This window comes from Falco rusticolus, chromosome 3 (genome assembly GCF_015220075.1).
Source record: "Falco rusticolus isolate bFalRus1 chromosome 3, bFalRus1.pri, whole genome shotgun sequence".
NCBI classification, from domain to species: domain Eukaryota; kingdom Metazoa; phylum Chordata; class Aves; order Falconiformes; family Falconidae; genus Falco; species Falco rusticolus.
This window is the reverse complement of record NC_051189.1, coordinates 2927530-2941795: the sequence shown is the minus strand read 5'-3', so window position 1 is coordinate 2941795 and position 14266 is coordinate 2927530. Positions and strand designations below refer to the sequence as shown.

At 42.0% G+C, this 14266-nt stretch overlaps 1 protein-coding gene across 2 annotated transcripts in view; it reads left to right on the top strand.

The window, feature by feature from the left end:
- FAM135B (family with sequence similarity 135 member B) overlaps positions 1 to 14266 on the top strand; it is a 168278-nt gene that overhangs the window by 127079 nt on the left and 26933 nt on the right. For both annotated transcript variants that reach the window (XM_037381734.1, XM_037381735.1), the window contains exons 8-9: positions 8245 to 8398; positions 11099 to 11148. In XM_037381734.1, coding sequence (XP_037237631.1) covers positions 8245 to 8398; positions 11099 to 11148 — 204 coding nt within the window. The remainder of the gene's footprint in view (positions 1 to 8244; positions 8399 to 11098; positions 11149 to 14266) is intronic.

Sequence of the window (14266 nt, the reverse complement as noted above, 5' to 3'; positions counted from 1 at the left end):
AGCTCTGCACCCACCATAACTGATGGAACTTCTCAGACAGAGCTCTGGTGGGAACATGCAGCCACCCCAGTGCCAGGCTGCAGGCTGTGCCTGGCTCTTATGGCGGTACCAGCCAGCAGCAGTGAGCTCTCCTGTGGGAGGTGCACCCGGCTGGAGGAACTCCTACGCTCAGTGGCAGAACTCCAGGAGGAGGGGAGTAGTCTGAAGAGTATCAGGGAGTATGCGAGGGAGACAGGCTATTTGAGCTGCACCCAACCTTCTCTGAGACATACACATCAGGCAGAGAAGATATGTGATACAGAGGATTCCCTGTCCTCTCTCCACCCAGGAGAGCATAGCAGCTTAAGGGATAGGGCGCAATGGTGACAAGTTCCTGCCTGGTGCAGCAGGCGCATCTCCTCTGTGACTACCCCACCTTCCCAGATGCCCTTGCATCATAGATACAATACAAGGCTCTGCAGGTGAAACCAAACAAGGACAATGGTTCATCTAGGTTGGAGTTGTTGCTGGTTACATTGGCCCATGCCCTGCATCAAAACTGCTTCCATGAAGAAAAAAAGATGGGTCGTTGTCATAGGAGACAGCCTTCTGAAGGGAACTGAAGGCCCAATATGCTGACTGGCCCACTTCTTAGGGAAGTCTGCAGCCTACCTGGGGCCTGGTTAAAGATGTGATGAGAAGACTTCCTTCCCTGGCACAGCCCTCAGATTATTTTCCATTATTGCTTTTTCATGTAGGCAGCAATGAAGTTGCAATAAAAAGTCCCAGGGCAGTCAAGAGAGACTTAATGACCTTCGGATGACTGGTTAAGGGATCAGGATCAGTGTTTTCATTTATCCTTCCAGTTGCATGGAGCCGTGAGGGAAGAAACAAGAAGACCCAGCTGATCAATACCTTGCATTGTGACTGGTGTTACCAGCAGAATTTGAGTCTTGGGCTTTTGTTTCATGCGTTGGTCTACATGACACCAGGCCTGCTAGTGACAGATGGGGTGCAGCTGTCTCAAAGCGGCAAAAGGGGTCTTTGCACAGGAGTTAGCAGGGCTCATTGAAAGAGCTTTAAACTAGATTTGAAGGGGGAAAGGGATAAAACCCAGCTCCCTAGAGAGAAGCCTGCGGGCAGCATGCCAATATTTGAGGAACGGTGTGCTAGTGAGCTCCTTCAGTCTGTTCCATGATGAGCTGAGCACACTCGAGCACATCTGAAATGTCCCTGTACTAATGCCTGCAGCACCTTAGCTATCTTAGTGGAGGTAGGGGATGAAGATCCACGTGGCAGCAAAGAGGTAAGGGGCCTCATTAACAGAGTCCCTTGAGAGGCAGTCCTCAAGGGCAAAGTAGTCCAGGAAGGCTGGACGTTCTTCAAGAAGAAAATCTTAAAGCTGTGGAAGCAGGCCATCTCCATGTACCAGAGGACAAGCCAGAGAGGAAGAGGCTGAAGAGAGCTTTAGTGTAAACTCTGGTGGAAAAAAGGAGAGTTTATGACCTTTGGAAGAAGGGGCAGGCAACTCAGGAGGACTAAAAGGCTGTCATGAGGTTATGCGGGGGGGAAATTTGGAAGGGCAAAGCCCAACTAGAACTTAATCTGGCTACTGCCATTAAAGACAATTAAAAATGTTTCTATAAATACATTAACAACAGAAGGAGGCGTAAAGAGAATCTCTATCCTTTATTAATGCAGAGGGAAACACAGTGATGAAGGATGAGGAAAACACTGAGGTACTTAATGCCTCCTTTGCCTCAGGCTTTAATAGAAAGACCAGTTGTTCTCTGGGTACCCAGCCCTGAGCTGGAAGGTGGGGAGCAGAATGAAGCCCCCATAATCCAAGGGGAAACGATCAGCCACCTGCTGCATCACTTAGACACACAAGTCTATGGGGCAGGATGGGATCTACCCAAGGGTACTACAGCAGCTGGTTTAAGTGCTTACTAAGCCACTTTCCATCATTGATCATCAGTCCTGGCTAACCAGGGAGGTCTCAGTTGACTGGAAGTTAGCAAATGTGATGCCCATCTTCAAGAAGGGTGGGAAGGAAGATCCAGGGAACTACAGGCCTGTCAGTCTGACCTTGGTGCTGGGGGAGGTTATGGAGCATCCTGAGCACCATCATGCAGCACATACAGGACAATCAGGGGATCAGGCCCAGCCAGAATGAAGTTATGAAAGGCAGGTCCTGCTTGAATGAACCTGATCTCCTTCTACAACAAGATGACCTGCCTAGTGGCCGAGGGAAAGGCTGTGGATGTTGTCTACCTGGAGTCTATTAAAGCATTTGACGCTATCTCCCACAGCATTCTCCTGGAGAAACTGGCTGCTCATGGCTTGGAGAGGTGTACTCTGTGCTGGGTTAAAAGTTGGCTGGACGCCTGAGCCCAAAGAGTGGTAGCAAATGGAGTTACATCTAGTTGGCATTCAATCAAAAGTGGTGTGACCCAGGGCTCAGTATTGGGGCCATCTTTATCGATGGTCTTGAGGGGATTGAGTGTGCCCTCAGTAAGTTTGCAGATGACACCAAGTTAGATGGGAGTGTTGATTTGCTTGACAGTGGAAAGCTACAGAGGGATCTGGGCAGGCTGGATCGACAGGCCAAGGCCAACTGTACGAAGTTCAACAAGAGTCAGTTCTGAGTCCTGCAGCTGAATCACAGCAACGCTACGGGCTTGGGGAAGGGTGGCTGGAAAGCTGCCTGGTGGGAAAGTTGGTGCTGGTTGACAGCCAGCTGAACATGAGCCAGCGGTGTGCCCAGGTGGCCAAGAAGGCCATAAGCATCCTGGTCTGTATCAGAAACCGTGTGGCCAGCAGGACCAGGGCAGCGATTGTCCCCCTGTACTAGGAACTGATGAGGCCGCACCTCGAATCCTGTGTTCAGTTTTGGGCCCCTCACTGCAAGACAGACATTGAGGTGCTGGAGCGTGTCCAGAGCAGGGCAATGAGGCTGGTGAAGGGTCTGGAGAACAAGTCTTGTGAGGAGCAGCTGAGGGAACAGGGGTTGCTTAGCCTGGAGAAAAGGAGGCTCAGGGGGGACCTTATCACTCTCTACAGCTACCTGAAAGGTTGTAGTGAGGTAGTGCTGGCCTCTTTTCCCAGGTAGCAAGTAATTGGGTGAGGAAATGTCTTCAAATTGTGCCAGGGGAGGTTTTGTTTGCATCTTCACCAAAAAGTTTGTCAAGCACTGAAACAGGCTGCTCCGGGAAGAGGTTGAGTCACCATCCCTGGAGGTATTCAAAAGATGTGTACATGCGGCACTTATGGACATGGTTTAATGATGGACTTGGCAGTGTTAAGTTTGCGGTCTGACTCTATGATGTTAAGGGTCTTTCTTTCCCAACCTAAATGATTCTATGATTCTATTATTCTGTGGTTCTACTTTCAGTATAATACATTCAGTTTGATGCCTCGCTTCTAGTTTGGGTAACACAAGAACATTTTTATAGAAGATTAGGGAAGGTGCAAACTTATCAAGCTCCCTGTCTCCAGCTTTTCAAATGTAGCACTCACAGGACTAGTTCAGTCTCCAAAGTTGGTAATATTTTTCCTTTTCTTGAAATCACTAGTTGTTGGTTTTGGTAATATGCCTACCTGTCTACTGGTAACTTGCTCTACATAAAAAAGAATCTCCTTGCTGAGTTCATCAGATAGGTGCTGGAAAATAATCTCATTTGGCAACTGATGGAACAATTTTTTTTTTTTTTTTTTTTTTTTTTGATATCTGGGATCAATACAGCCGATATTCTTTCAGATACCACAGGGAAAAGACAATTCTTAAATCATTGCAGAGTCTGCAGTCATCAGCATTATTTGAAGTTGTTTGCATTGTTTTCCTGACTGCCTCTTTCTTGACCAGTTTTCCCTCTGATGATGTCAGTGCAAGAGAAGTCATACTTTTCTCTGGAGTCAGTACTGTTCGCTTCTGCGGTGTCATCCATCTTCGCTATCAGAGTTTCTTGAGGTTGAAAGTCTTGAGGTGAAGATTTGTCAGGCATTCATTTGCTCCCAAAATTTTCAGAAGTAGAAAAGAGCAAAAGCCAGAGGTACAATCTACTGTTACAGACAGAGGGGGTCTTGGAAAAGGAAATCAGTGCAGATGCATTTTACAACTAACGTAGAAGAAATCTGTCTACCTACAAACTAATGTGATTAAAATAACAGTAGACCAAAGAATTACCTCAAAAGTTCATGAGAATCTTTACAGAGGAAACTAACACGTCCTTTTACAACGGACACGACAAGCCCAGGGCAGCCGTTATGCCTTGTGCAACCTGGGATTGTCAGTGTGAACTTTTTTGTTCTAAAAATAGAGGTTTTGTCTGAACCAGAAGTAAACTGTATCCCCCCTGATTCAAGAAACCCCGAGAGCTGAACACTTTGTAGCTGTTTAATGGGTCACAGCCACTGGTTTTCCAGACTGCCAGTATTATGGAGGTGTTTCCCCTTCCAATAGCCTGTACCATGTTTGTTACAAAACTTGGTTTGCAAGTATTGCAGCCTGGATCCCTGCTTGAGTCTATAATCTAGGAAACAGGGAACCACCTAAATAGGTGCACAGAAGAAGGTGCTATTGAAATAGCAAATGTGGAAGGTTTGCAATCTTTGGGCCACCCCAAAGGAAGACATTTCTTGACATTTCTCAGCTTACTGAACAGTGACAGATAAGCTGATTTAGCTGCAGCAGTGTATAATGGCATCATCTGACAGATGCCTGCCCTGCTGGGATCCCTGGAGATGAGGATGCACAGACCTTAGTTCACATTAACTTAAACTGTCCCTGAGGTGGGTTTAATAATCACTGTTATATCCTGCTCTGCATCCTGTGTGTGTGTGACAACTTTCAGAAGAAACAGTCCTGTGAGAGCGGTAATATCTTTCTGTCACCGAGGGACCAGAGAATTGGAGCTTGGCGTCTTTTTTCTGTCACGCTCTCTATCACCTTGACAAGATGATTTTTCAAATTAGGATAGGTGTTCCCATTAAACAACAGGGTTTCAAAGCCAGTTGCCATTTAATAGAGTTTCATCAAAATGTTTCAGCTTCGTTATATGGCCTCTTACTCATGGGTGGCACAGCCTGGACTGTGCCTGTTTGGCATGACTTTGAATTGTGCCTGTGTAGTACTGTTCCTCACATGCAATGGTATTCTGTACACACAGCACCTTTCTTTGGCCCAGATATTCCTCCCAGAGAGCTGGGACAGGAAGAGAAAGGAGATCTGGGAGGAATATTTTCAGCCTTCTATGCACACGAGTTTATAATACATATCTTACAGTATTTGAAGAAAGTTTACATTTTGACGGACAGCAACGTTAGAGGGAATTTGACTTGCCTGTTGCGGTTGTACTTGGTCTTCCTGATTCTGTGTGTCTACAGTGTAGAGCACGTGGGCAGTTGTCCTGTGCTTCCTGCATAACTAACGGGAGGAAGTGGCCACAGTTCAGTTCCTTGATTTCAGATGTCAGCTTTAGGATGAAAACCATCACTCCCCAGCAATGTGTTTTTCTCTATCAGTCCTCCGTCTCTCAACAGAAGTGGTATCTCAAGTTGCATGTGTGAGCCGTTCTCTCAGACCCCAGAATTTTCTTAGTGTCTGCTTTTAATGAAGATATTTGACAATCTTTCTCCATACATATTTTGTCTTAAAATGGAAGGCATAAAACTAGAACCTTTTTCTGTGAGAAATACACCAAGTTAGTCTTAGTGCTTAATATTAAAATATGGCACTCCTTTCAAGAGAGAGCAGAAGGAACTCAGTATGATCCTACTTATGTAGAAAACCAACATTACTTTGGAGAACTACAGCATTTGCTATCCATACTTCTATCCTAAAACATCTTTTCCAACATGACGATCCAGTCTGAATTGTATAGAGTATGGCTAAAATAGCGGCAAAGGCTCTGTTCTTTCTCCTGATTCCAAAGGTGGTAGAACCTCTTCAGAGATGTTCCAGGCTCAGCAGGACACAACACTGAGCAACTTGATCTAGTTAGACCTATTTTAAGCAGGTGGTTGAGCTAGATGATCTTCAGACGTCCCTTTCAGCCTAAATTATTCTGAATTCCTACAATAATGACCAAGTTATGCTGCTGACATACAATGTTCAATGAACTGTTTGTTGGGGTTTTTTTTATAATTGTTCTTTCCCCTTTCTACATTTTGCCACTGTCTATAATCTTTACAAAGTATACTTTCCTAAACCCTGTGCTTCAGGAAGTTGAACTATCTGGTCTCTAATATTTTTTATTAATTCAGCTGAATTCAAATATGAAAAAGCACTCTAAAAGAAGTGGGCAAACACTGAAGAATTTAAAACAGAACTAACTGATAAAGATTTTCAATATCTTTAATTCACACATTTTTTTAAGCCCACCTGCAGTTGCATTTTTCTATTACTTTTTATTTTTATTTTTAAACAATAACCTCTGCCAAGAAAGGCTGAAAATAGACCTATTAAAGTGGTCTGGCACAACACTGTGCTATAGTATCAATATGAACTATGAAATTATCTCACATTTTTCTTCTGCTCATCAGTGTAACATTTAAATGCCACAGCAAGTTTTGCCTAAAAAAATCAGCAATGGATTATAAAAGAGGTCATTTCTTCATGACATTGTATAGCAATCTGCTTCCAATTTTCTCTCGTTTCCATCAGCGTTTCTTTGTGATCCCTTTTTCTATATTATATGGTGAAAGTAAAATAGGTTCATGCTGTGGGTGAAGGTTTTGACACCTTCCAAGAGCAACCAACTCTATCAATTATCATCAGCCATTTCTCTGTGCATCAAGATGAGCGGTCCCCTTTGTGTCTACCACAAAATGCTATTTAACATCTTGAAGATTTACATGAGAAATCTGACGGAAACATCCCAGCTCAAGATAAGAGGCATGAAATACAGGCTTTAGGGAGGTCAGGGGGGAAAAAACCACAGGAGATGCACTGGGATGTGGTTGGTGAGCCTTCACTGTTGCTCCTGGAGATTCATAGCTATTGGGACTGTCAGTGTCTGGAAAGGCAATCAGTACCTAGCTGGACTGTAGGAATTGTAGTCTTACCCCATTAATGGTAAGCAGTAGACTAAGCTGCAAATTTTTCATGTTTCTCCATAGCTATGCAACAGTGAGAGTCCTATCCTGGTGCCTTTGTGCAGCCCATATGCTGTAAAAAGCAGATCTAGATGTATTCCCAATTTACCTGATATTTCAGGTAAGTTCAAGGACAGAGCACCAAGGCGGCTTTCTCAATTCTCTGTTTGCATAACCCTTTCTCCTCCTGCGATACAGATAATTTACTCCTGTCTGGGGTAACAGCAACCAGATGTAATCATTGATTGCAAGTGCTCACACAGCTTTCTATTCTATTGTTGGGTAAAATTGTAAAATGCATACAGAGACCTCAGAAATATGAACTGTTGCTGGTAGTTGTCATACTACTCCTTGCAACTGTCCATGAAATCCTGGGCACAAACCCACAGTTTAATAATCAGCTTTATCTTAAATCTGAGAAGTGCAATTTTCAAATATGAGTAATCTGTCAAAAAACACCACTTGTACAAAAGTGGAAACTTTTAATTTATGGTGGCCTAATGGAAACTCAGCTTATGTTCGAAGTGTAACTATGTTGTTTGGGAAATATTCATGCAAAACCTGAAGTGATCTGTCCAGTCTCCTCCCCTAAGAGATGTACGAATCCAGACATTGATCCTAGAGTGTCTCATATTTGTTGATAGGATAGCAATGCCATCTGCTATTTTTTCACTACTCTGCGTAACAAAGTACACTGTGGTACCATGAAGCTACAGTCTTCGCAGAAGGGGATAAGAAGATGTAAGGAAAGAGAATGTAGCCATCTTTATAGTCCCTCCCCCTATAGCAGAGAGGGTGTGTTTTGCACAGCAGTATCTATGTTTTGAGGAGACAGTGGCTCCAGAGTGGACATGTGTGAAGGACAGAGATGGACTTCTGTTGGACTGTTTGTAATGAGGGTCTTTGTACACCTGACAGCGTTGTTGGAGCCCAGCAGTTTGGTGTGGTTTGGGCAGAATGTGCATGTAGAATGAGATCCTGTTATGGTTATACATCTAGCTAGTTAGGTGGCTAGGAGGCAGGGGTGGTTAAAATCTCTCTTTGGTGCCTACTGCTTGATTAGAAATTAAAGGCTGCCCACAACTGGGTTTTTGTGGAAACCTCTAGGGCAAATGGAGACCATGACTTTTAATCTCTGTATTTTATTTTCTTGATACTTCTGTTGCACAGGGCAGTTTTTATGTCCCATCTGAAAACTGCATGCAGCATGCATATAAATGGCATAAGGACCTCTGTCTTCTGCTCTTGAATGCTCAAAGAGGACTTCATGTGTACTACACCCTCATAATGAAGGAGATTCCTGATTTACCACAGTTGAAGTTGGGTGAGTGAAGACATTTACAATCACTGAATGTTTTACAGTGCTGCATTACCAATACACATTTTAGTTCCAAAATTCTTGGGCTGGTCAGAGATTAGTTTAGAGGATTTTTTTTCCCTGTTTTCTGATCAGCATTTATTTTGGCACACTGTTAAAAATTACTGCCATCTCAGCTTATGCAAATCCTTTTATAGGATGTGGCCTGACATGTAGAGGGGTAAAATATTTTGATAAATTTCTAAAATACTTGCCTTTCAGTGACTTTTGGCCTCAACTGCTTTTTGAAGGTGAACTTCCAGTTCTGAATTGCCATGAAATCTGGGGAAGACTAGCATATTTTTTTCTCTTGAGCAAACATTTTTTAAAACTGAAAAGAAAAATCTGAAAGGCGATATGAATGTTTTTGAAACATACTCCCTCATTTATAATTTGCAATGTATTTCTTCCCTTCCAGTTACATAATTACAATTTACTCTTTAAAATTACTCTGCTTTTCTTCCTAATTGAATTGTTTAATAGATTTTTCTGGGTTTGGCAGAAGCTTTTTTTTTTTTTGGCTGGTCAGGCCTGTGAGGTCCAATGCTCAAGTGCTGGTTGGCTGGATTTGCAGGACAGAGCTCTGTAATTTGTGTTTGAATGACAGCATGAGCTCCTCTGAAAATGAGGCACATCCCTGACTAATTCCTGCTCCCCTACCTGTTTTTTTTTCAATTCAAGGAATGCAGCTCATGATTTCACATCTGTGGTTTTGTATCTTTGTATTTCTGTATACAAGTTTTAAAGTTATCAGTCTGTTATGTTACAGTGGTAATTATATTAGGAGAGTCAACTGCATTGGCCAGCAGATTTAAAAAGGGAGCAAAAAAACATTTTCCAGTTTCACTGTATAGTGCTTGTAGACAAGAACTAGCAGATGTAATCCATTATGCTTTACAGACTTACGGGTTTGATAGCTCCTGTTTTCCACTTCACGTCTTATTCCCTAACATATATTTACCTTCAAGACAGCCTAAAACTTATGGGGTGGGAAGAATCCATACTGTGTTATTCAATCCAGATACGAGAAAAGAAAAAATGTAACATTTTTATTTGCAACTTATGAGCTCTCAGACAGAATCCAGCATGCAACAACATTCATGCTTCAGGCATCTTGGTTATCAGACACATATAATACATGATTTGTGTCTCACCTGGACAGGCTCACAGGTTGGGAGATGGCAGAGTTGTGCATGGTTGGTTGACCACAACTCCAGAACTACCCCTGAGCACATATTGGCTTTCTAAATACGATTAGCTTGGTTTTCAAATGACTACTGGTACTGAAGCAGGCACTTAATTTGCAAATGTACTTGTTGTAATGCATGCAAATTTACTAAATGCAAATACCCTTTTTAGCCTCTTGAGCAGGGTGCTATTTGCATCATTTTATTCACAGTCTGAAAATCTGCTGAAGATTTGGTTTTAAGGCTAATCTTCTGATGTCTGTGGAAAAACTAAGAAAAATCATGGGGTGTAAGATCCACCCGGTGTGATGAATATGAAGCAAATTTTTCTGTCTGTCTTCTTACAATCATTAATGAGAAACAGGCCCATTTAGGACAATAAAGTATGTTACCTGACAGGAAATGCTTTCCACCTTGGCATGGCATGAACCGGACCTTGTGTTTACTCATTTTTCTCCACTGACCAAGGGAACAATGTAAATTACTCATTCAGTTGTAAAGCATCTATATTGGTCAGATGAATCTCATCATAGGATTCTAAAGATAGGTAAGATAAATCCAAGACTACAAATCTCTGCAGATTTTCTTAATTCTATTTTCTTCAGTAGTATTACAAAAAAAAAAAAAAAAGAAAAAAAGCCCTCTAGTTTCGACATTAAAAGTGAAAATTATTATTTCCCAAATTTTACCAGCTGAGGGTGGGTCTTTTCAAGGCGTTACCCACCTCAGTCTGTCCTTTCCCATTCCTTAGTATTATTTAAGAAGGCTCATTTGGGGGATTTGCCTGTTGGTTGTTCTGCTTTTTCTTTACGAATACTATTAGAAAGTTCCGCATTGCAAAACCAAGCTGCCAAAAGTTGGAGAGTTGATTTATGTCCTCCTTTGCCTTAGTCTGTGGTGCATTTAAAGCGGCGCGTCCCTGTGCTAGATTCTCTCAGGATTACATTAAAGCACTGCTGCTTGCTGTAGGAGTGGAGGGGTACTTCACACTCCACAAGGCAGTGCAGAGATGCCCAGTCTTTTACTAGTCAGACATCTGGTATCATGTACACAGTTCTGTGTAGCACCGTAGGGAGAACCATTTCTTGCACATCATTTGCTCAGACTTTGCAATGGTGAGACTTTGCATTCAGTTCTGGAGTTGGCTGAAAATACCAAAGGCTAGTATAACAAACTTCTACTGAAGAGAGGGTAGACAACAAAAAGACAAATTCTGTTGCTTTGTCCTGGCAATAACATTCCAGAACTTCTGTAGGTTTAGTGGTCCAGGTTACAGGAGCAGAAGTTGTACCTGCACTTGGACCAGTACAAGGTGGAGTGCCCACATCCAAACAGAAACTTGTCTGTCAGGGAAGAATATCAAATGACCTATTTATCACGTGAATAAACAGTAAAGCATTAACATTTCACATCTACTGTTCTGAAACCTAATCTCTTTCTTTGTGTTTGTTTGTTGTTTCTTTTTTTTTTTTTCTCCTAGAGGAGCTATCTGTAGAAGAGACGTTATCTCAGCTTTGTACGGAGCTGCAGGTATTTTCTTCAAGAGAATCTACCCATACTTTTTTCAAGTCCATGACAGCAGGGAGAAAGGGATTTTTGTGCCATCAGAAAGTTTGTTGAATGTTTCTTTTCCACCAACAATTTAATATAATTTTGATTAGTCACAAGATGTTTCTGTCACTTTTAACAAGTCACCAGCTGGATTGCTTTAGCATCCTTCAGTGAGCCTAGCCCTGAGTATCACAGTATGCAGAAAATTCTTTTTTGGGGTAGGTTGCAATTACAGCTTTTATGCTGACAGGAGAAAAGATACTTTCGAAGGTTGCACAGCCATACCTTTTCAAATAAAAATGCCTATATGTGTAGGAAGGCTCATGGAAGGAAAAAACTGGGTTTGGCACAAAACTAACTGAAATACTCTCCTGAAATTGTTTCTGCCATGTTTATTTCAAGTGTATCACAGACAAGTTGTCAGGGGTGCCAGGAAGAAACGCAGACATTGGTTAATCACTGGGGAAAATGCTTTATAATCAGATATTTAATATATTTTATTTGCTCAGTTTATTAGCAGGAGGGACAGCATAGGGAAGAGTGACAAAATAGCAGTGGAGGGGAGCTGAAGCCAAACCAAAGTGGAAGTACTTTCACAGTCCAGTTATGAATGATGGGCTAATGTTTGTCAGCCATAGGTGAAAAACGGTTGAAATAGCAAATTTCTTAATTTTAAGTCATGACTTGGATACTTTGCAAGAAATCTGATTTCATATAAATTTGATTTAGAGAAATATAAGTTATTGGGCTCAGCTTTACTAGATTTAGAAGCTGTAAGGGTATAGGAGGTCAGACAACACAATCTAGAATCTCCTTTGGACTTATTTTCCAAGTCTGGGAAAGTCCAGATTGGTTTGGCATACGCCAGAAAATGCCAGCATTAATTTCTCTGTATTTTCTCATTTCTGTCCAATTCTTATTCTTCCAAAAGTCTTACTGACTTGTTTTGCAGGGCAATATTAATAAAGCCTGACTCCTTTGCCTATTGTTTGAAAGCTACTGGGAACAGTGTAGCAACAGATAGATCATACAACAGGTAGAACAGCTGTTTCTCTGGGGTGTTATAAAAACCTTTGGTTTTCCTGTATGCCATGAAAACATTTTGCCTTAGCATCCTGGGATGATAGCTTTTATCCATCTATGTGTAATTCGATGATAAAGACACTGAATTTTCAGCGATTCTCAAGTGATGGATGTTGAGATCTTGTACAGCATTGGTGGGACACAGGTGCAGCATTGACCATCACTGAAGTGTAAGCATGCTGAAACCATATGTGCCTCTGTAAGGTGTCCAGATTCGTATTGGCAATGCTTTCCCAGTATTTTGCCTCTAGAGGTGTGTAAGCTGAAACCATTCCTTTTCAGCTGAACATGTGAAAACCAGTCATTTATAAAGGAGGAAAATGCTATTAAAAACCATACAGAGAGAAGCCTGTGGTGTTAGTGTCCATTACCACTGTATTACCAAAGCCAGGTCCATTTTTAAAATCAAATACAAACAAAAGAAGGAAAAAAAGTGAATTTAACCTGCCATAGCTTTGCATTCAACTAAAGCGCACAGCAGATACACAATGCAGGAGAAGGTGGAAGGGAAATATTTTTTGTGTGATTGATTTGTAAACAAACATGCAAAAATAACTCCTCAAAAAAACCTCCTAATTTGTTTTGTGTGACAGTACTGTTAAAGCCAGGCCACGCTGAGTGGGGCTTGAAAGGTGCAGCCACAGGGAACAGCCCGGCAGCATGTATGTGAATGGAGTAGCCAGTATCACATTCGGTGATCGTTTAATTGCTGGGTTTTGCTCTGAGGAACCGAGCCCCTGGGTTCTGATCTGCATCACTGGTGTTACTAAGCTCTTGTCCTGTGTGTGGCAGTGAAGTAAGACTCACAATTAGAAGTAGGCATTGTATTTTCCTTCCCTCCCTTCCCTCCCTTTCCTTCCTCTCTAATATGTTCAAAAGATTAAGAAGTAATAGACTAGAAAAACAGCCATCATATTTCTAATATAATTAATTTCTAATATAAGCCATCACCTATTTCTAATATGGCTTGCATTAAATGAATAATGCATCTTCTTTGAAGACTGCGCTTTTAGTTTATGATATAATAGGCACCTTACTAAATAATAATTTAAAAAAATTTGTCATACAGCATATATATTTGAGTGCAGTATATAAAGTAGTGCCCTCACAGGAAATATTTGGGCAGGATCTTTTGTCTACCAGTGTCCCCCTGATTTTTCCAGTACCTGAATGGGTACTGGAGCCTGTGCCATTCTGAACAAATTGCTAAAACAGAGCAGCACCCAAACAATGTAAAATCCGTGACAAACTTCAGTGACTGTGTTATCCACACACGCATTTTCTTTGTTTCTCCATCTCTCACACAGAAAATTTGCTTTTAATCACAGCTTAGTTTGTAGCATCTACCTGCATAATAGAATGTGAAAAATAAACAGGCTTTCAGCTAGACTGCAGCCCTAACAAACAAAAACCAAACCAAAACAAAAAACCACAAACAAACAAAAAAAACCCCCAAAAATCCCCCCCCCCCCCAAAAAATCCAAAACAAACCAAAACAAAACCAACAACAACAACAACAAAAAAACAACCCCAAAACCCCCAAACCAGGAACTAGGAACTGATAAGCAAGTCCTCTGGTATTATTTCTGGGGTATTCCTGGTAGTATTACCTGTTTCATGGAAGCAGGTAGGGACCCGAGGACCAGGTGAAGGCTCAGTTCTGTACTCTTTGTGCCAAAATATGGAGGTAAAATGCAATGTCTGTCTCCTGTTCAAGAAATTGTGAAACCAGGGAGATGGATACGCAGCGACTTTGCTGCTGACATGCCTTCCTGGGCTGCAGAGCTTTAGCCCAGAATTGCAGCCTAAAGACAATAGGGCACTGAGGGCTCCAGCATGTCCTCACATGGGAGAAAAGCAACAGCAGACTCTGGGATGGCTGTTTTCATCACCTGTTAGGGACACAGTGGTTTAGTTTGGGATTTGTTGTTCATTCCCCCCCGCCCCGAGTCGCCACTGTATCACCCATCTGGTATCCTATGTGACACGGCTAATGCTGCTTTTGCTAACAGGA